The sequence below is a fragment of the Periophthalmus magnuspinnatus genome, chromosome 12, assembly GCF_009829125.3.
Source record: "Periophthalmus magnuspinnatus isolate fPerMag1 chromosome 12, fPerMag1.2.pri, whole genome shotgun sequence".
Taxonomy (NCBI): Eukaryota; Metazoa; Chordata; class Actinopteri; order Gobiiformes; family Gobiidae; genus Periophthalmus; species Periophthalmus magnuspinnatus.
In genome coordinates, this window is record NC_047137.1 from 12555717 (window position 1) to 12576304 (window position 20588).

Here is a 20588-nt window from a genome sequence, read left to right on the forward strand (position 1 = left end):
CCTGGCTGCGGGGGCGGAGTTTGAACCGTTGGATACCTGTTAGACCGATCACACTGACCCCTCGTCCTCCATCCCTTCACGCTTTTCTTTAGTCCACAGTTTAAAAGTTCTATTTAAAATGTGGTTGTGGGTGAAGTTTTGGTGTTTAGTCTCACTTTAAACAACTAATTTGCTTTTTTACCTCTATTTAAATGTCTTCTGTAAAACATAAAAGGACATGGTTGATTTATTTATACAATATTACAAGGCAGTACCATCAAATTGAAAATGTCTTGATTGCAAAAGTAGTGGAGTACTGTATGTAACTTCCCCGATCACTTATAAACAATGTATTTTGCTATTACATAAACACAGTGAGCATTAGTCAACACTTAGTCAACACATCAGTGATTTCCTGTAGCCTCCTGCCCCTCTGCAGTACCAGTGCAGGCCGGATACAGCTCCAGTCTGTGGTCTGAGCCGCACTGATAACTTCATCACCGTGACGCTCCAGCAGGCCACGCCCACACATGTCAGCGTGAGTGACACAAACAAGATTTCACAGCAGCCTTCTGGAAAATATGACATACGAGATTACGGTGACTATTATTAAACTGACATGAAGACGAGGGGCTTATAAACAATCCACAGGTTAAAGCTTCCTGTTTGTAGACGCCATTTTGAGCATTTTTACCATTCGAAAGTTATTAAATTTTGTGTTGAATTGTTAATTGTCAAATAAAGGTGATGTAGGCCTACCTGATTTTAGCTGTGTCAAAAAAAAGAAAAAGTAACTGGTTAATTTTAAATGGTTAGCAGTGCTCCAGACTTATTCTTCATTTTCCTAACACATTCCTAGCATCCTGATTATTCACCCTGATGAGTTCATAAGTGCGTTTCACAACCTTCAGAGGCAAAAGAGTTCTGCCATATCCCAGTAATCCTAACAATAACTAACAAGCTGTCAGCACTACTTCTTGACTCTTGACGATAAAAGTTATAATTAGATGCAGACAACACACATGGTTCGATTTCGACCCTAAGAGCTGTGTTTACTGGGGCTTTTGCTCGGATAGCTTTTTTCCAAATATTGATATTGTTCATTGTTCATGTCATGAGGTTTTACAAAGTAGCCTAATCCCTAACGGTTATGGTTAAGATAAACTTTATTGTTCTTGCAGGGAAACTTGTCCTTCATATTTGACCCATATTTCAAATCCACTGGACCCATCTCCAGATCTTGAGCTTGTCTTGGTCAGGACTACTCTAGTTGGAGGATTTGACGTGTGTTATATGTATTGCAATTGTGATTTATGCTTTAATAATAGGATTCTGTTCAAAGTTCACATTTTGTCCAAGAGAACTGACAAAAAGACTGACAAACAACAACTGACAAACCTTGTATTTCAGAACATGTTTGTACAGAACTACAAGGTTAGCGTTTGTTTTTGTTTTTTTAATGCAGAATAATATATTTAGTTACTTGTAGAGGTCAAGTCAAGTCAAATCTATGTATAAAGCACATTTAAAAACAACCACATCTGCCCAAAGTGCTGTAAAAAGGCAATATAAAGTGCAATCTTATAAAACAAAACATACAAAAACATAATAAAACAATACACTACAAGCGTCCCACTCAGCTTGTGTTAAAAGCCTTTGGAAACCAATGAGTTTTCAGCAAAGATTTAAACATATTTAAAGATTGGGCTGTTCTAAAACCCAGACGAAGACAAAGTTCCAAGATTGTGATTAATCTTGCAGCCCTAGTTCTGCGTACTTGTTACTTGACAGTGAAATTCACCAGTCTATATTCAAACATTACTTGGAACTCCTCTGCTGGATACAATCTGTCCTTTTTTGCGTGTAGCGAGCGATTACACCTGTCAGGAGGTGCGGCTCTGCTCCACCAATCCCAGCCCTCCTCTGCTCTGCACCTACCCCAGCTGTGAAGTGACCGGGGAGGCAGGACGGGGACAGAGGAGGGGGGGAGGGGGGGTGAATCTGAGGACCACAGCCTAGTGCAGATTAGACTTATCAGCCCGGGACATGCTGTAACGGCCGGACCCAGCATCAGAGCTGTGAGGAGGGGCAGAGTGCTGTGGAGGGAGATAGGACATGGAGGTAATAGTGTGGGTTTGAGACAGCAGTGCAAAAATATAACTGACAAATCATAATGTGACCACAGCATGCAACAGATTGTCAGTCACTGTCTGTCACATGAGAGTGGCAGAGGAGCAGGGCTGGGTAGTGTCGTCTAATATAAGAATGAGTATACAAGTTCAAAAGTCAAGTAAAAGTAAACGTAGTGATTACAAATATGACGAAAATGTTATTCAGGTAGGAGAAAGCCATATGTTCGATCCAATAGTCTGACAGTAAAGGTTTATTTTCAAAGAATGGAGTAAAAACAATGGTGTAAAGAGCAAAGTAAAGTGTGTATGCTAAACTACAATTCTTAGGTATAGTGATATATCTGTGCTTTACGTGTGATATATCTGTGCTTTACGTTTTACAGTGGATACTTTTTACTTTTACTTCACAATATCTAACAGCACGTTGTACTCCACTACATTTGAATGTATAAGTACTTTCCAAATGGTTTGAGAGGTTATGGTTATCTCATCGTGATTACAGATTTTGAGCTCAAGTCCCAGCTTTGAGTATATATTACATCAAATATTCTGGAAGAATTAAGAAATTGATTTGAATGACAAATCTACACAATTTCCAGATTATTATTTTTTGGGCCTGTAGGCTTTATTAGACCGGATAGTGTGACTGATATGGGGCCATACCTACTTGTCAATGTCCAATCTCATTAGACCTGGGAAGTGATGCAAGCTTGGGCCTGGTTAGTACTTGGATGAGAGACCATGCGGGGCAGCAGTGATTCTAGTGGAAATTTTTGTATCCTTAGGCAAAACACTTGCCCTAAATTGTGTGGCTCCATACCTAGTATGAGTATGGTATGTGTGTGAATGTTAGTAGGATGACCGACCGCACAGATTGGCAGCCTTGCTTCCATCAGTCTACCCCAGGGCAGCTGTGGCTACAATAGCAACGTACTAGCGCCAACTGTGAAATAAATAATAATAATAATATACTGAAAAGTGTCTTTGAGCTTCCAAAAAATCTATAGCATTATTATTAATCTATTATTATTTTTCCAACAAAACATGGCACAATAAATTAAATCGGGGAATTGCAACCACAACCTCTTCAATTATGCTTATCCCTTACAGTTTACAAGAACTCATAACCACTTACTAATAGCTTCGTAAAGTGTTGACATGACAGGGATGGTGGAGGTGTGAATGAGCAGACAGTAAACAGTTTTAGTCTCTGCCCTGGAATCACCAAAAGAAGACAAACTAGAACCAGAGTCAACACAGAGCAGAAGCTGAGCTCCTGTATCTTAACTGTGTATGCTGATCTGGTCTGAGGGAATGTTTATTCTGATGGGAGGGACCGACCATCTCTTTACATCCTCTTCACCTATCTGACATTAAGGAATCAAATCCCGTCATGACAGCTCTGCCCTGGGCCCTTCTTATCTGAGAAATAATAGCCAAGTTGTAATCAATAATATAAAAAATATATAACAATAATGTGAAATGAATAAAAAATAAAACTAATTAAACTTAATAAATTTAAGGATACTGGTTTGTGCCTATGAAAGGCAGAATTATAAAACCAGGTGAATATGCTTGATGATGTCATCTTTTTTTTTTTTTTTTTTGTCAGCAGAAGTTTTGGTTTGTAAAATTATGAATTTCTGAATACCCAAAACTTAAAACTTGGCATAAAACACAATCTACACAACAGCGCCCTCTGATGATTGAACTGGTCAGTCTGTAATCCTTTAAAGTGAGTTTATTTTTAATACTGTATTTATTTATTTATTTATTTATTTATTTATTTATTTATTTATTTATTTATATCCTTAATTTAATAAAATATTAAAATCCTACTTCAAAACATTTCCCCGTTGACTAAAGTTCGGTTTTATGTGTTCTTATTGGATATTTACAATGACAGTGCTTAAACGTTGCAAGAACATTTATTTGCCCAAATAAATGTATTTAGTAATAAATAAAAATAAATAAATAAATAAATAAGACCATTTGCGGTCTACAGCGCTACAAAACAAAACAGGCGGAACCTTTGTTTTGAACCAACGCTTCCACTCGAATTTATTTTGTAATAGGACCTTCTTGGGAAATCGTGCTAGAAAAGTGTCCGTCTTTGCGTTTTCCGCATTTTAATAAAACTACAGCTATTATAATTTATTCTGGTGGGTTTTAGGGGTTAAAAATGTCTCAGAGAGGGCCGAGGGTGGACCTGAGCCTGAAGGAGCTGTCTCTGTCCGATCAGAGCCCACACATCCCGGGGAACTGCGCCTGCCTGCCGCTGCGGGAGAACAGGCTGGTCTGTGTGGAGTATCCAGCGGTGATCCAGAACCTGGACCGAGCCCTGGAGAGCCTGGGGGGAGAGCACAACATGTCCAAAGTGAGCAAGGAAATATAATAATAATAATAATAATAATAATAATAATGATAATAATAATAATAATAATAATAATAATAATAAAATGGCAGATTTAAGATGTTAGCAAATACATTATACATTAATGGACACAATTAGACAAGCTTAAGTGTTTTTTTTTCATTGCAAGTTCAGAAAAAAATTGAAACGCATTGAAAATTCCTTATCTTTTTATACATAGTCAAACTCAAAATATAAACACTGAAAATATCTTTTAAAACTCATTATATATGTTCATAGGTGGGTGGACAAAAAGGGAAATTTCTCTTGATAATATTTAGACAATAGAGCAATCTAATGGCAGTCCAGCAGAAATGCCCTTAATGCACCTGTAAATGTCTTGAACTACAAAAGTGCAAGTTTGTTTTATTTCTATTATAAATAGACCTTTTTGCATGCTTTTTGCAGACAAATTACAGTACTAGTTATTCTCCAAAACAATAATTGCAATATTAATACTTTTGCAATAATTATCTCCATATAAGTTTGATTTATTAAGATTTTTTGGATTGTTTGATATCAATAAATGTTTTAAAATACATAATCACAAAAACACAATGGACAGTAAATGTCACTTTTGTGACAATTGTCAGTATATAGATATAGATAGATATAAATACTTAAAATATACTGTACAGTTCTTTTTTACTTTTATATACCGTTGTATATTTTGTTTTTCCCTTACAGACATATGCCAACCCAAACCGCCGGCTGGAGCTGCGTCTGCGCCCTCAGGACCCTTTCTGTCACTCTTTATGTGGGAACCGCCTGGACTCCAGTAACCTGCTGCTCCGAGTGCGGCGTAGAGTGAGGAAGAGCGATCCCACCGATGTGCAGATACAGACTGAGATACTGGGAATCATAGTGACTACATACAAGTTTCAAGGTTTTACATAGACTTAAATGAATTAGAAGAGTTTAAATGAAACTGACTAAGGCTAATTGTATACTACACAGTTCTCCGTGGACGTACTAGTCCCACTACAAATAGTGTTGGCTGAAGTGCAGCAGTATGATAGGGATAATAGAACTGGAAGTAGAGAAATTTGAAAAGTAGAATTTTTATTTTTACAAAGTCCAAATTCTCTCCAGAATATCCTGAAGTCCAGTTCTATTCACTCTTGCATATCTTTACTAGATCTTTAATATTTAAAGGTGCACATGCTGCCTGGGTGCACCCATGGAGATGTTATTGCTTTACCTATATGTTTCACAGAATAGCATTAAACTATTTCCATGGGACACCACTAGGCCAAGTTCCAGGCCAAGAGAAGAGACACAGGTCACAGAAGGAATGTATGTTTTTTCAGGGTATTTTTTGTATAAATAAACATTTAACTGGATTAAATGATATTGATCACAGGGCTCCGGTAAATGTGTTTTTCCATTTTTTTCAGACAATCATGAGCCCCTCTTTTGCACCTTTTCATTTGTTCCATCAACAATGTCTACAGAAATGTTTTGCACTGAGGATTTGACTCCATTTTGAGTTATCTTTCTTTAGGAATGGCAGACTTCCAGTGCCTCGCTGTACATCCAGAGAATGGCAGTAAAATGTCCCTGTACGACAGGATCGTCCTGACGCGGCCGGAGAGCCAAGACTTCTTTGAACAGCCGCTGCCCTACTTCCTGCCCCCCGCCATCTTCTCTCGCCTGGACACGCCCATCGACTACTTCTACCGCCCCGACGTCACGCACAAGATGTAAGTGGGTCCATGCATTTACAAATATCCTCTCTGGAAGACAACATGTTTAATGTGTTTTAAACAATTTATGTGATACTTTCAAATGGAGAGCAGGGGCCTATTACACACTATTGAAAATTCACAGTTTTTGAAAGATAAAACCACAGAATCTTCAAATCTTTGGGCCTGGGTCCAAAAAGCTACCACATAAATTTCATGGCCTATATTTAAATATTTTTTATCTCATAAATTTTTGCTGGCCAAGAAGACATTCTACTTGCCAGCTTTTATTTTTTCTTTAAGCATCTTGTAATTACATTGACTGGCATGGCAATCCCTTCTAATTCAGATTCAGATTCAGATGCTAGGGGGTACGTGTTAGTCATGTGTAATTAGTAAAAGCGTGTAGGTTGACCTGACCAGGCAAGCCAACCACAAACTGGAAGAAAAAAAAAAAAAAATTGGAACTGTATGTAAGATTTTACATTTCATAAACATGTCCATTCTGTGTCCCCTGATACAAGGTAAACATGTTCACATCAAATATAGCTTTTACTGATGGCAATTTTAATGTTGATTTATTCTTAATTGCAAAAACAGTGGACATTTTATAATTTGAGTTGTAAAAGTTGATTTTTATAATTTAGCATTTTGGTTCTCAAGACAATTATCCAAACAGAAAGCAGAAAGAGCGTCATATGAATCTTTGCCAGTGTCAGTGCTGAAATTCAGTTTAAACCTAAAAGGACTTTCTCTCCTCTGAATTCTTACTACCTAAACCCCAGCATCTGTAGCCAATTATTAATTGTCTCTGCTGCTGCAGTATATTGTGAATGAGAAAAACAGTTTTTATTTTACTTTACTTTACGTTACATTATGTTACATAAGAGCACAGCCTACATACAGTTCTTTTAATCAGTGAATTCTACTACAGAATTCTGACTGTTGCTCAAGCCATAATTGTAAACTGTAGATTTTTTTAAATGTTGTGTAATGTCACTTAAGGCTAACCTATATAATTATTTTATTGTAGTGCAGATGCAGGTCCTCATAAGAACTTCATCGGCCTGAATCGAGCCCGGCGCCCACACAATGCCATCTTTGTGACGTTCCTGGACTCAGTGCCAAACGAGTGCCTGGAGATGGCAAAAGTCAACTGGCTGCGTGTGTGCATGAAAGAGAACGACCACAGGGCTGAACAGCAGATCAAAGAGGTACCACGTCTGGGGCTAATAGCTGTTAATACCTAACATAACTTTTTTGGTGAAGACGAGCAGGCGATGCCACAAAGTTACAGTTCAGATCTGTGGAGAAGCGAGCGCACTTACAGTAAGATTGCAGGATTTTCTAGGTATTTTAGCAATAAAATACATGTAATTGAGAAAATGTACAATATATATAAGTTTAGGTAAACCAAACAATCTCTACGATGTGCATGGGAAGGTCACCTGAAAAAGATATCAAAAATCAAACACAATGCCACCATACTGTTTAAAGAATCTTAGGATGTTATCACCTATCTTTTCACCTGGCTCATGTTACAAGCGTCCCTCTTATATGTCTGGCTTATATCGTGGTTATTGGAAAAGGCACAGCATGTTATGTAATATTTTCTGAATGTGTTTAATCTTATCTGGCACTCTGCTGTTCCATGTAGATGTTTGAGAGGCGTCCCATCTGGTCCAGAAATGCTGTCAGGGCCAACATTGACATGCACCCAGACAAGCTCAAGCTGCTGCTGCCCCTAGTGGCCTATTATATGGTGAGCCCACAACAAATGTATGTTCATAGTATTGACAAGTAAGAGTGTAACTGGCACTGGGATGGTATTATAATGTATGTTGTATCAATAAAATCAATCCACTGTCCAAGTCTACAAACTGGTTTGAATGATTTGGGAATATAATCTGAATTTTTCAGCTATCAGATAGACACGTTTTAAGAACGGCATTAACCTTTAAAGATGCCCATTAACTTTTAAAGATGCCACCTGCATGTTTTAAATTAAAAACGTAAAAAAAATGTACAAAATCATGACCTTTTTAGTGCTCCACTGAAGGACAGCACATACATCTAGTTGAGACTCACTTTTCTAAAATTTTGATTTGTCTGACTTGGAATACAACTATAAATTATTTATAATATTAAGATGTAACATATATAAAATAGCTTTTTTGTCTGTAGGTGACAGGGCCGTGGAGGAGTCTGTGGGTGCGGCTGGGCTACGACCCCAGGAAGAGCACCGAGTCCAAACACTACCAGATGCTGGACTTCAGGATCCGCTGCAGCACCAAGCACGGTATATCTCTCTCAAACTAATCTGTGCTAATTTATTTCAAGTTTTAGTCTGAACAGAAAAAGTAGACAAAGTAATTCAAAGTGCTTTACAGAATAAGAAAAATCACGGTGCAGTCATATGCACATCTAAACAAAACCACTCTGAGCCTGAATTTAAACATGGTCAGAATTTTATTTTACCCTGGTCTTGGTTCTTGGATGTTAGTGTACATGGTTGAGTGGGCACTTTTGGATTTAAAAAGCGATAATGCTGTCTTACCATAAACACAGTCAGTGTTGGGAGGTAACTAAATACATTTACCAAAAATACATATTACTTTTTCATTTGGTGGTATTCAGAATACAGAATCAAAGGAAACCATTGTGGTACTTGATCACCCAATTTTGACTTTAAACTGCACTGTTTTAGTAAAAAAAAATATAAAACACACTCTTGATTTTTCCTTCTCTAATCAGTGATAAATAAAATAAAACAACAAATACAACAAACATTAAGTTGTTTTATATTCTAGTGTAAAAACATGACATAGCATTAAAATACAACTCAGTGTGAAAGTATTCCAAGTACTCGTAAGTAAGTATTGGCCCATGTAAGGCAGTTTGTTACAAAATACATTTTAATTCAGGTTTTTAGTATTCTGTAACTACCAGTAAATGCATTTTCAAAATATTCTCATTACTGAACAGAGTCATCACATTTAAAAAAAAATAAAAATAAAATCTTACTTTGATAAATACATGAGTCGACTAAATTAACACTGCATAATATTAAGAATATTTAATAAAAATGATATTGTCATGTATGTAGAAAATAAAGACTTTTTTTTTTTTCTTTTAAGGTTATTCTGTCGGCGATGTGTTGGTTAAACCCAAGAGAAGTTCACTCAGCTACACTCTGCCCAACACTTTCAACAAAACAGGTGCTGTAGTCCTTTAGAAATATCTTTCTTTGTATGAACATGTTAATCTATTATGCTAAATGAATATTTTGACTTAACCATGTATCATCATCATAAACATACCTAGAGTTATGTTTTGTTTTATTTTTGTATGTCTAATTAGTGTTGTGTATCAAAATTGTACGACTTTCTGATGACATTGGATTGTAATTAGAAATGTGCACCTCTGTGTGTATAGAGTTCACCAAAGGCCCACTAAGCTCTCATCTTTAAAGTGGGACTAAACACCTAAACACCTCTCATTAACACATTTTAAAGTGAAACAAAACATTAAATCATCTTTTTGTCACTAAACTGTGTACAGTATATGGTGTTTGAAGTGCTTTATCTACTGTTCCAAGATCTTTGTTGGTCTTTTTAGTGCAATCTAGATAAATTTGCATCTGTATGTTAAAAAATAAATAAAAATGGGCGTGTCCTGGCTCCAGTGGCGGTGAGTTATGGATGGATACTTGTTAAACTTATCAGACAGTTCCTCATATGTCCAGATCCTGCCCCTCCCCCTCCCTCACTCTGTTCTTCAATTCACAGATACTGCCCAGGACATTTTCTATTTGAAATGTATTTTCAGTTGGAGTTTAGGTGTTTGATCACACACACAAATAGAGCTGTTAACTTGGGCAGTACCTGGAGGACTAAAGAGAAGAGGGGCGGGGTCTGGGTGTATATGAACATTTGATTGGCCTAACAGGTATACACACTTCAAACTCCACCCCCGCAGCCAGGTGTTTGTAATCAGAAACACCTGGCTGTAATCAGAGCAGTCCTCCGTGATGTCACATAGTACTTGAAATTGCAGCAGTCACTTAGTTCTTGATAGTTATTAACCAGAAAGCTGAAAAATTACACTAGGAACAGTAGATAACACTATTAAAGCATCATGTACAGAGTTTAGTAGCAAAAAGTTGATTTAGTGTTCAGTTCCATGTTAAAACTATTATTATTATTGCCAGAGTAAATCCTGTGGCATTTGGTGTACTGATGTTTGTCCTGTTCCCGTAGTTCCCCCGGCTGCCAGTGTGATGTCTCTGCCTGATCAGGAGGGCACCAGCCAGGAACAAAACCCCTCTACCTACAAACTTAAGGTCAGTCTGGATCTACTCCATTTAACACAATTAAAGATAAGGTTTATACACCATAAAATATGATAGTGTGTCTAAAATCATTACAAAACAAAAAGAACAAGTAAATGATACATGAATATCCTTTGGAGTTTTAATGTCTAAAGATTTTGAGTTGACACAATCCCCATTTGATCACATTATTAGAGAGGCAAGATTAATTGTTGTTGTTGTTGTTGTTGACACTAATTTCAAAATCAGAAAGCTGTTCATTACCATTGTCAATGAACAGTGGTTCACAAACCAGGAGTTTGCAAAACATACAACATGATGCAATAATAACATTTACTAAAATGTAATTACAGGCATGTATTGTCAAATAAGTGCCAAGAAAACAATCAATTGAACGTATACAAACTCGGTCCTATGCTGTGGTTTCCTTTGCACAGGAGTCTGCCTACATCTTCAGAGAAGGCATGGTCCCCCCTCACAGGCAGATGTTCTACCAGCTGTGTGACCTACACGTGGACAGGTAACTGTGGATATGCTCAACTTTACTGCACTTTTCTAATGGCATTTTGGCCCATTTTAACCTGTGTTTTTTTACATTTAAAATGGCAAAGCAGTAACTGTAGTCTGATTATTCTTCAGAAATGATTATCATGATCAAATATATGTTAAAATAAAAATGGTAAAACAATCTTTAAAAAGTCTACTCATATAAGTTTGTGTAAAATGGCTTATGTTCCGTTATGTCTTAAACCTCAAGAGTTGGGGGCTCTGACTGAGTTTTTTTTTGTCCACCATCTATCATCAGTATTTACTCCAACCCCAAAAAAGAAAAAAAAGAATTACCCTAAAATTCACAAACATTTAATAGGACATTTGTTTGTGTCCCAAAGGGTTCAGACATAGGGTCATTTTAGTCTGGCATTTCACAGGAACAAGGCAGGATTTCTAAAGGCTTAATTCATCTCAAAGGTCAGACAAAGTCTGTGTCTGTTGTTTGGGTCTATGGGAATGTCTGCACCCAAATAAGATGTGACACACTTAAACGTCCCACATCCTCAGCATGCAGTGACTAACCCCTGTGTATGTGTCAGTATCCAGAGGGTGGTGAACGCAAACAAAGGTTTGGAGAAGAAGTGTGACGAGCGTGACGGCTGGTGTGTGGTGGGGACCACAGACCAGCTGAGGGACATCATTTCTGAGTGCATCCAGAAGGTGGTCCGCTCCAAGAAGAACAAGACCTGTAAGAGACCACTCTCACACCACACTGGCATTATTGTACATATGATGAATAGGAAGGAAGCAATTACAACTATAAATTCCTATATAAACACACCATCTCATTATGAAATATATTGCCATGAAACACCACAAGAGATTGAAAACATATATAATTTATTTATTTTAGACATTCCCCCAAATCACAGACCTGTTTCCTAATGGATATGTGCCCCAATGCGTATTAAGTATCAAGCTATCTTTCATTCAAGTGCCAAGATAAGTAAGTATCCAGGTATGTAACAGTCTGCCTCAACAGTTGTGACGAGATCAATGGTTTATTTTAGGCTGAGCAGCACCTGCTCATGTTGGACACAAGGATCAGATGAACAGATGAACAGATAGGCCATGTCAATTTCACTACAGGTTAATTCTGCAACATATGTGCAGGCCATTTTATTAATTCTTAGGTCCTTGTCAAGCTGAATGGACAAAACACATATAATGAACAGCTTCATTATAGAATATATATTTAAATGTTGTAGAGCTTTCCACCATCTTATAGCTGTTGCCTCATTAATAACATGCCTGAAGAGGTTTTATGTCATCCATGCATGTTTGAGTAATGTATCTCTCTCTTAAGAAAATAATGAGATTAATTAGTATCTTTAAATTTAATAATAATGATTCCCACTCATAATTATTTTGCATTGTCTTGCTTGTCATCTAGTGTGGAAAGAGCCAAAGAGACTACGCAGCAGCCTGAGCTCCAAATTGCCTTCAAAGTATGAAGAGGAGGACAGCGATGAGCAGGAGCCACACCTTGATGAAGAGCCTGATGATGATACAGATGAAGATGCAGAGGATGAGCCTAGTGGAGCCCTGGACGAGACCAAAGAGGAAGAAGAAGTGGAGTTTCAGCTGTCAGAAGGTAGTGAGAATGAGATGGAGACAGATATGCAGGAGTACATGTAACACACAGACTCTTCAGAAGACACACACAAACATTTGTTCATAGCCATTTTGGATGTAATAAACACTTAAAATAATAATCCATGTTTAGTCTAATTTCTCTATATACATCTACGATAATAAGGGTGTTTCATGCAATGTCAACTCTTTTGTGTAAATACAAGTAAGTTATTTCAAATGCAGAATTCTTTTACATAGAATAGGATCTATTCAGTAATGTATTTTGTTAATATTTAACAGCCTTCAACTATCTATACAACAGTAGAAGTGGAACATATGATATTTGAACACCTCAACACTATGAAATGTCAGTAGTGTTGACCTAACCAGCAACCAGCAAATCATTTTATTCATCAAAATCTACATACATGTTTGCACTGTATGACTACTGAAAATGAGTTCTCAAGTATAAAAGTACAGTTACATGGCTAAAAATGTGCTCAATTATGAATACAAATACTTTTGCCAAATTTGTAGTAAAGGTTCTACTCAAAGTACTGGCATTTTTCATCAGTTTTTTGAATTAAATTGTTTTAAACTGCAACCTGCATATTCTCTGAGCTCTGATCAATTAGAGCGCTCTTATGTGTGTTTAAAAAAGAAACAGCAGTAAGACAACAGTTAAATGTAACAAATTATAATTACATGGCTCAAATTATACTCAATTGCAAGTAGAAATGCATGTTTAAGGGAGCTGTTTGTAGCCTGTGCTCTAACAGTTTTAAAAAGGTTATTACAATCACAACTGAACCTGTGTTGTGCAGAATCTTAACCTGCAAATAGAGGACACATAAAAGATTTTCTCATTCTCAGTATATGTACAGGTCATGCCTCACGTTAAAGCTCAGAACCTCCAGAATTCACTCACTGATTTCTCATTCTGCTCTCTCATTGGATAATCATCTTAAGAATCAAAAGCTTAGAAACAACTTAACCTTCATGTCCAATGTTTTTGTAGCTAAGAATAAATCAGCATTACAATTGTTATCAGTAAAAGCCATATTTGATTTGCATACAGTTCCTTTCCAAATTTCCCCCAAAAAAGTACAATTATCTAAAAAAAAAATCCACTAATTTACAGTAATGTGAGTATTTTGAATTATATACTGTCCACGCCTGAATGTTCTGAGCAGTGACCTTGGACCTTTCCATCTTACAAAGAGTAACAGTTCTAATTATACCGTTGGCTGGCCCTCATTAAAGGTGTTATCAGACCAAATGGCAGAGAGAACGGAAAAGCAAAAGATGAAAGCATGTTTCGATTGACCACAGCAGTGAGAACCTGAGCCCTGTGCTACAGCTGTGTACACTGGTCCAGCAGGCTGATAGTACAGGGCCGTGTGAGGACGAGCTCACTGATTTGAACAAAGACGTAGGGCTGCATGACTCAAAAATGACCTGTCTTCATCTCCATTTACTCAATGCATTACCATAAGATCATAAACAAACTGGGTCACTAGGGCAGTTAGAGGGGACTGTTCTCTGAAGGAGCACATTTGGACAATCATCTTTATCACAGCAGAACATCAATGGAATTCTATCCTCTCTACTATTAGAAAAGCAACAATTCAATTCAAGTTTATTCATATAGCACATTTAAAAACAACTTCAGCTGCCCAAAATGCTTCAAATAAAGGTCAACAAAAAACAAATGTACAGATCATACGATACATACACAAAGAACAACAAAACACCAAGATATCCTGTCTCGCTAGTATTAAATGCCAGGGAAAAGAGGTGGGTTTTCAGTCTAGTCTTAAACTGTGTTAAAGACTGAGAGGATCTCAATCTTACGATTTATTTAAGACCCTTTTAAAGAAATGGCTCCTTGAGAACCAGCACTGCTCACGTTGTTTTGTCTTGTCTATGAGCTCTTCACATTCTGTCCAATACTCTTAAGTCTCATTATTTTACCTGACTAAAATGATTGTGCAAACACTTAAAAATGAGGTTGAAATGCTCCCTCTTGCACCTCTGTAGACCCAGGCCTGTGTCATGGTCTTTGTCTAAAGTGTGTTCTGAATGGTTGTGAACACATCTGGCTGTGTGTAAATAGTAGTAAATACATTGTTTTAATCTGTCTTTTTTAGGGTGACAGTGTAACATCTGTGCATTGGCTAAATTTGATGCATTTACTGAAATGTTCATTAATGTACACTGTCCCTGTCAATTAAATAAATACATAGATAGATCACCGCAATCACAATACTTGTCAGAAAAAAATAGCAATTAGATGTTTTTTCCAAATCGTGCAGTCCTAGCATATAGGACTTGGTCTGAGGGCCGCCAAATGCGGCCCTCACACCAATTTTTATTGGCCCTCAGGCCTTCAGTTGAACTGGCCCTATTGACCATAATCAGTATTTTTTTATGGCAAATTTGAGTAATTCTACCAATATAACCTAAATAACTTCGCATTGTCATACAGACCTAATAATAATAATAATACTTCAAGCCTTATTTAAAGTATGAAGTCAAAACTATGTTAAAATCACCCATCTGAATTATCCACTGTATTGACCACTGGCCCTTTGTGTCAAATATTTTTCAAGATATGGCCCTCGGTGAAAAGAGTTTGGGCACCCCTGATAAACATGGACACACTATTTTACCCAGTGTATTTTTATTTTTTTTTTATGTTTACTACTTTATATTGTATTTACATAGTGAAGACATCAAACATATGACACAAGATGACTGGAATTACGTAGCAAATAAAATAAAAAATAGCAAAGGGTAAAAACTATTTAGAGGCAGTAGTTATTTCACCCTTTTTTGTTTTACTATATTCTATATGTGTTCATTCATAGTTTCAAAAACAGAGAATCTCTCATGACCATATAAACCCCTGCCCTCCACCTAAAAATATGACATCATTAAATTCTATCTAGAACATGAATCCAACCTCCTCTAAACATCAACATAACATCTCTCCTGAGTGACAGATGAGCGTGTTATTGAGTGGTTACACATTAGCCCAGTGAGAAGAGTCTCCCCTGAGCCTCAGATGCTTTTATGGGGGAGGGGTCTGTCAGTATTTGGGATATAAAGGGCCAATAGGACTCCGCTCTGGTCGTTACAGTGTGGACACGATGGCGCTACTCGGGATTTGTGTTGCTGTGGCCGTGTTTTTGGAGGCCGTCTCTGCTGCTTCGGTAAGTCATTTGGATTGTTTTTTATAATAATGTACATTTTGGATAGATGTTTAAATAAATATGCTTTAGATTAATTTATTTAGTTTTTTGCAAAAGAAGAGTTATAGATCTTGTAGACTCTTCTGTCTTCTGATATTGTTCAATTATCCTATTGTCAACTCCATCAGACACACAAAAACTCTTCTGATTTATTACAATCAAACAAAAATTTAATTTGTAATCTATGTAATGAGGGTTATTTACTGTTGTTTCCAATTGAAATATTCTATAACTATCTGAAAACAGCCTAAATTATAATTTTACATTTTTATGAATATTTGAGTTGCAAAATATCTCAATTTATATTTTAATGTTGTAAAATACATTTCTGTAAATAATTAACACAAATTAGGCTTTAGATGTTTATACCCAACAACAAAAACACATGGACTGTATTGAAATAGTTAAGTTTCTTTCAAAAATATCAAAAACATTAAATGCCTGGATCTGACAGTTTGTGAAAAACTGATGGAACTAAAAAAAAATGAAGTGAAAACACAGACAAATGTGTATTTATTGAGACAAAAATAGATGCTGCTTGTTTTACCCTGACCAGACTTGACAACACTGACAATTTACTTCCAATCAAAAAAACCGAATGGGTCTATGACAGGATCATCATAAAACTGACAAGTGATAATACAGTTTACATTCCAGAAAGTAAAAAATAATGATCTATTGCATCATATGCCTATTTTATTTTATTTTATTAAGAAGACTGAATTAAATGTTTATTTCTTATGTTTATGCTATTTATGTTTTTAAAGTAGCCTATATTATATGCACATCAATCTTTGAACTGGTAATTTAGCCCATTGTAAGGTCATGAATAAGAACAGCACATTTAGAGAAGTCATGTGCAAAGTTATGAAGTCGTGCAAACTAGAAAATGTCATGAATGAGAATCAACTGATGTACACAGAGAATCTGAACTTTTACTGTAGGGTACTGTATGCTGCCAACAATACAGAGTCTCAGGGCTGGACTAGGACAAGAAATTGACCCTGGGCTTTTTGGTGTCCTGACAGCAGTGATTCAGAAAAAAACAAATAAACATAAAACTATGACTTTTTTAATGTCAGTTGATATTATAGGCTAAGCTTACTAATGCAATATGTGTGTATAATTTGATTATAGATACATAGTGGGGTGATTTGATCCAAAGCACATGTTTAAATTGTCTTAATATTAGGGTATTGTTGCTGGGCTGTTTTTACTCACCTGTATTTGTTGTGCTTGTTGTGGCCTTGGATGCTCAGAGTCACAGTGGGAGTTTATCAGTGGCCCCTAAACTCCACAGGCGTCACGCACGTGTGTCAGGACGTTTCAACTCATCTTTTATGTTTCTATTAAACAAAATGCATTTGGCTCCTTTCCATAAATCACGTAAAATACACGCTGCACGCACAGGTAAACCTCTGATCGCTCTGATCGTTTTCAATTATCTAAACATAACCAGAACAACACGAATATGTAGTTTATCTGTGTAAAATACAAACTGAAGAGTGTAGAATGCGTTTATAGACTTGGAAACATTCTGTTCACAAAATGCCTTGATTTCAGCGTGATTTCAATGAAGAAACTCCCTCCCAACAGTAGCTCTGAGCGCGCTGCTGCTGCGGGACAGGGGGCTCAGGACAGGGGCTGGCGCGGGACAGGGGGCTCAGGACAGGGGCTGGCGCGGGACAGGGGCTGGCTCAGGGGCTGGCGCTCCCGCATAAGCCTCGCACCGTCGGCTTTGGGGCAGCCTGGTTGATAAAGGACTGGGTCAGGAGCACAATTGCGTGGGGCCACGTGTGTGAGGTGGAAGAGAGTACAGAGCGAGGGAAACCTGAATAAGAGCGACCCACTTCAGCGTTAACCTACATCAGGACTGTGCGTGGTAACGAAGTTGATATGATCTGAAGGGGAGCAGGGCCCCCAGAGGGCCCCTAGAGTCCATACGTTTATATTGAAAATAATATAATATATCAAGTTTTATTGGGCACAGGGCTTGTGTGTTTACAGCAGACTAAATATCCATCTAAAGCAATTACATTTGTTTTATATCTATAGTAGCAAAATATCTGCTGCTGCTACATTTGTTTTTGAGTCGCGCAGAGGTGAGGGCAGCTCTGTGTTTACACCTGTGAAAGAACCCTTTATAATGTAAATTTAAGCCCACCTTCGCCAACTGGAACACATTAAAATAATTGTCAAATATGAATCGACAATAGCTGAGACAGGAGGCATCCACTGTGGGGGCCCCAGAGACAAATTCAGTTTAGGCCCCCTGAAAGCAAGGGTCGGCCGTGAGCTGGAGAATAGAATGACATAGACTCCTCTTGGACTGCTCTGTCATCTGGAGCCAGTGCACGTGGAACGAGAAGACGAGAACAAACGTGTGAAAGTCCAGTTTGATGGACAGGGCAGCTGCTGGAACACTCTCTTTTTTGCCTTTAAAAAAGCTATTACGCTATTTTTAATATGAATTAGCAAATAGTCGAAATAGTAGACTGCAGTTTAACTTCAAATCTCTTTTAATGAACGAAACTGGAGCTGTCTATCCTCCTGCACAAAATGAAGGCTCCACCTGTCTTTCCAACGTGCACTGTGGTTTAAAAAAGTTTTACATTTTCATTATTTTGTCCCAGTTCCAAAATCTGCGCTGCATTTTAAGCGTCTATAGATTATGCATTCTGTGTGTAAATAACCAACACGTGCATGTGTATTGTACTGTGTATGAAATCTGTTCCATTTTTACTTGGTTTCATTTAACTTCCGAATCTGACTTTTATTTTGAAAAACTACTTCCTGTGTACAACTTCAGCACGCGCGTGTAACGGAAAAGACACTGAAGGCAAACCATGGAATTCATTAAAAAAATTATTTATTTATTTATTTATTTATTTATTTATTTAGTTAGTTAGTTAGTTAGTTAGTTAGTTAGTTAGTTAGTTAGTTAGTTAGTTAGTTAGTTAGTTAGTTAGTTAGTTAGTTAGTTAGTTAGCATTAGCTTCTCCTGTTTGTTTCATGCAAGCACAACTGTAATATTACGTACCCAAAGTTAATGTCAGTGTTAGCTAATGCTGATTTTATTTTGTCCTGAGAACACGGTTAATTGATGTGTTATTATCAATTTGCGGTGTAGGAATGTAGCATTTTGCATCTACATATTGTGTTTCGGTGTATCTTCATCTTTTACTGTGTATTTAAAAATGTATTGCCATAAAATTTGAAAAATCGTCAGTAACCTATCAACCATGATACACACAATAATTTAAGTAAATGGACTGATGGAGTTGACATTTTCCAGCAGCAATCTTAATTCAGTGAAATCATATAAATCAGATGGTGTGTGCAGGATCATACAAATCATCTCTATGAGCCAGACTAGCAAATGAGTCCTTTAGAGGTTTAGATAATAATATTACTGACTGATTTAATTAGGTTTTTGAAAATGTCTGATGGAGTTGACAGAAATAATTGGACCACAGTGTGTGACTATTTAGTGACTATTTTGTGCGTGCATGCGTGATGGTGTGCATGAAGGGTCTGTCACCCACCTGGCTGTACTTACCTCCCCAAAAATCCTGCAGGCCCCTGTAGGAGCCACCATCAGACCATGTTAAAGATCGGTTCTGTGGAGAGGCAGCCCCACACGCCTAGAAGACAATAAAACACCTGTAACTGAATCATATATTATTTCAAAGCCATACTGTGGAACATCTCAGGCAAAACAATAACATCTTTATAGAGACAAGTAGATGGCACAACCCCCACAGGAAATGTTACATAGTGCACCTTTAAAATCTAAGATATATAGTGTAGGTTGTAATGAGCTGTTTTCCCTGTGCAGCTGGGAGTGGTGTACACGGAGGGGGGCATGGTGGAGGGGCAGAACATCCGCCTGGGCTATCGCAGACACATGGACGTGTTCAAGGGCATTCCCTTTGGTGACATCCCTGGACGTTTTGAGAAACCGAAACCCCACCCAGGCTGGGACGGTGGGCACACACATATGCACCTCTTATCACATGAACATGTGAAGTTATTGACATTACAAATGTTGTGAAGTGAGTGTCTTGTGTATGAGGAGGAGGAAGTGTCATTTGGTGTTTCATCATCTTGATCCAAATTTTACATCGTACAACTTGCCAACACTATACATTCTACCAGCAACAAAACTCCATATTCTGTTTGCATATCAAAAGTATGATTTTCAAAATAACTAAAATTTTTAATGACATTTAGATATCTTTGCATGTTTAGTACAATCAGATTGTGTCTGTTTCCTCAGGTGTGTTGAAAGCCAAAGAGTACAAACCGCGTTGCCTTCAGTTGAACCTGATCATGACAGACACCAGAGGCTCTGAGGACTGCCTCTACCTCAATATTTGGGTCCCTCACCGTGAAGCAGGTAAACAGCAACAAAACTACGTGTAGTACTGTGGCCTTTCTGTGCAAATGTTTCTCCTTGTGTCACATTGGTTTGACCCATACAGTGTGGTAAAAAAGTATGTTTTAGTAACTAGCAGTCAACTTACTTCATCCATCATTGTTGAATCTCTTGTCTACTTTTTGTGATGTAATTAAGGTTGTGATTCACTGACAAAATATTAACATATTCCTATATCTGAACATAGACTACAATAGACCCTCAACATAAAGTCATAAAAGTTAAAAACT

At 37.3% G+C, this 20588-nt stretch overlaps 2 protein-coding genes across 3 annotated transcripts in view; both read left to right on the forward strand.

The window, feature by feature from the left end:
- Nucleotides 1-4190: 4190 nt before the first annotated feature.
- gtf3c5 (general transcription factor IIIC, polypeptide 5) lies at nt 4191-12783 on the forward strand. Its single transcript, XM_033976081.2, has 11 exons — nt 4191-4488; nt 5212-5410; nt 6029-6227; nt 7243-7423; nt 7867-7971; nt 8394-8508; nt 9347-9427; nt 10469-10551; nt 10977-11059; nt 11631-11779; nt 12485-12783. Exons 1-11 carry the CDS (start codon nt 4294-4296, stop codon nt 12727-12729), a joined length of 1635 nt encoding a protein of 544 aa, XP_033831972.1. The 5' UTR covers nt 4191-4293; the 3' UTR covers nt 12730-12783.
- Nucleotides 12784-15783: 3000 nt separating this feature from the next.
- The window catches only part of LOC117379254 (bile salt-activated lipase), a 36950-nt gene continuing 32145 nt past the window's right edge, over nt 15784-20588 (forward strand). The window contains exons 1-3 of one of the 2 annotated variants that reach the window (XM_033975941.2): nt 15784-15881; nt 19759-19906; nt 20200-20319. In XM_033975941.2, the coding sequence (XP_033831832.1) occupies nt 15819-15881; nt 19759-19906; nt 20200-20319 (331 nt within the window). In that variant the 5' untranslated portion in view covers nt 15784-15818. The remainder of the gene's footprint in view (nt 15882-19758; nt 19907-20199; nt 20320-20588) is intronic. The other variant, XM_033975938.2, reaches the window with a different exon arrangement.

Coding starts and splice junctions, on each gene's coding strand:
- gtf3c5 (XM_033976081.2), top strand. CDS start 4,294: ATGTCTCAGAGAGGGCCGAGGGTGGACCTGAGCCTGAAGGAGCTGTCT. Junction 5,411..6,028: donor GACTACATACAAGTTTCAAG/GTTTTACATAGA, acceptor ATCTTTCTTTAG/GAATGGCAGACTTCCAGTGC. Junction 6,228..7,242: donor CCCGACGTCACGCACAAGAT/GTAAGTGGGTCC, acceptor ATTTTATTGTAG/TGCAGATGCAGGTCCTCATA.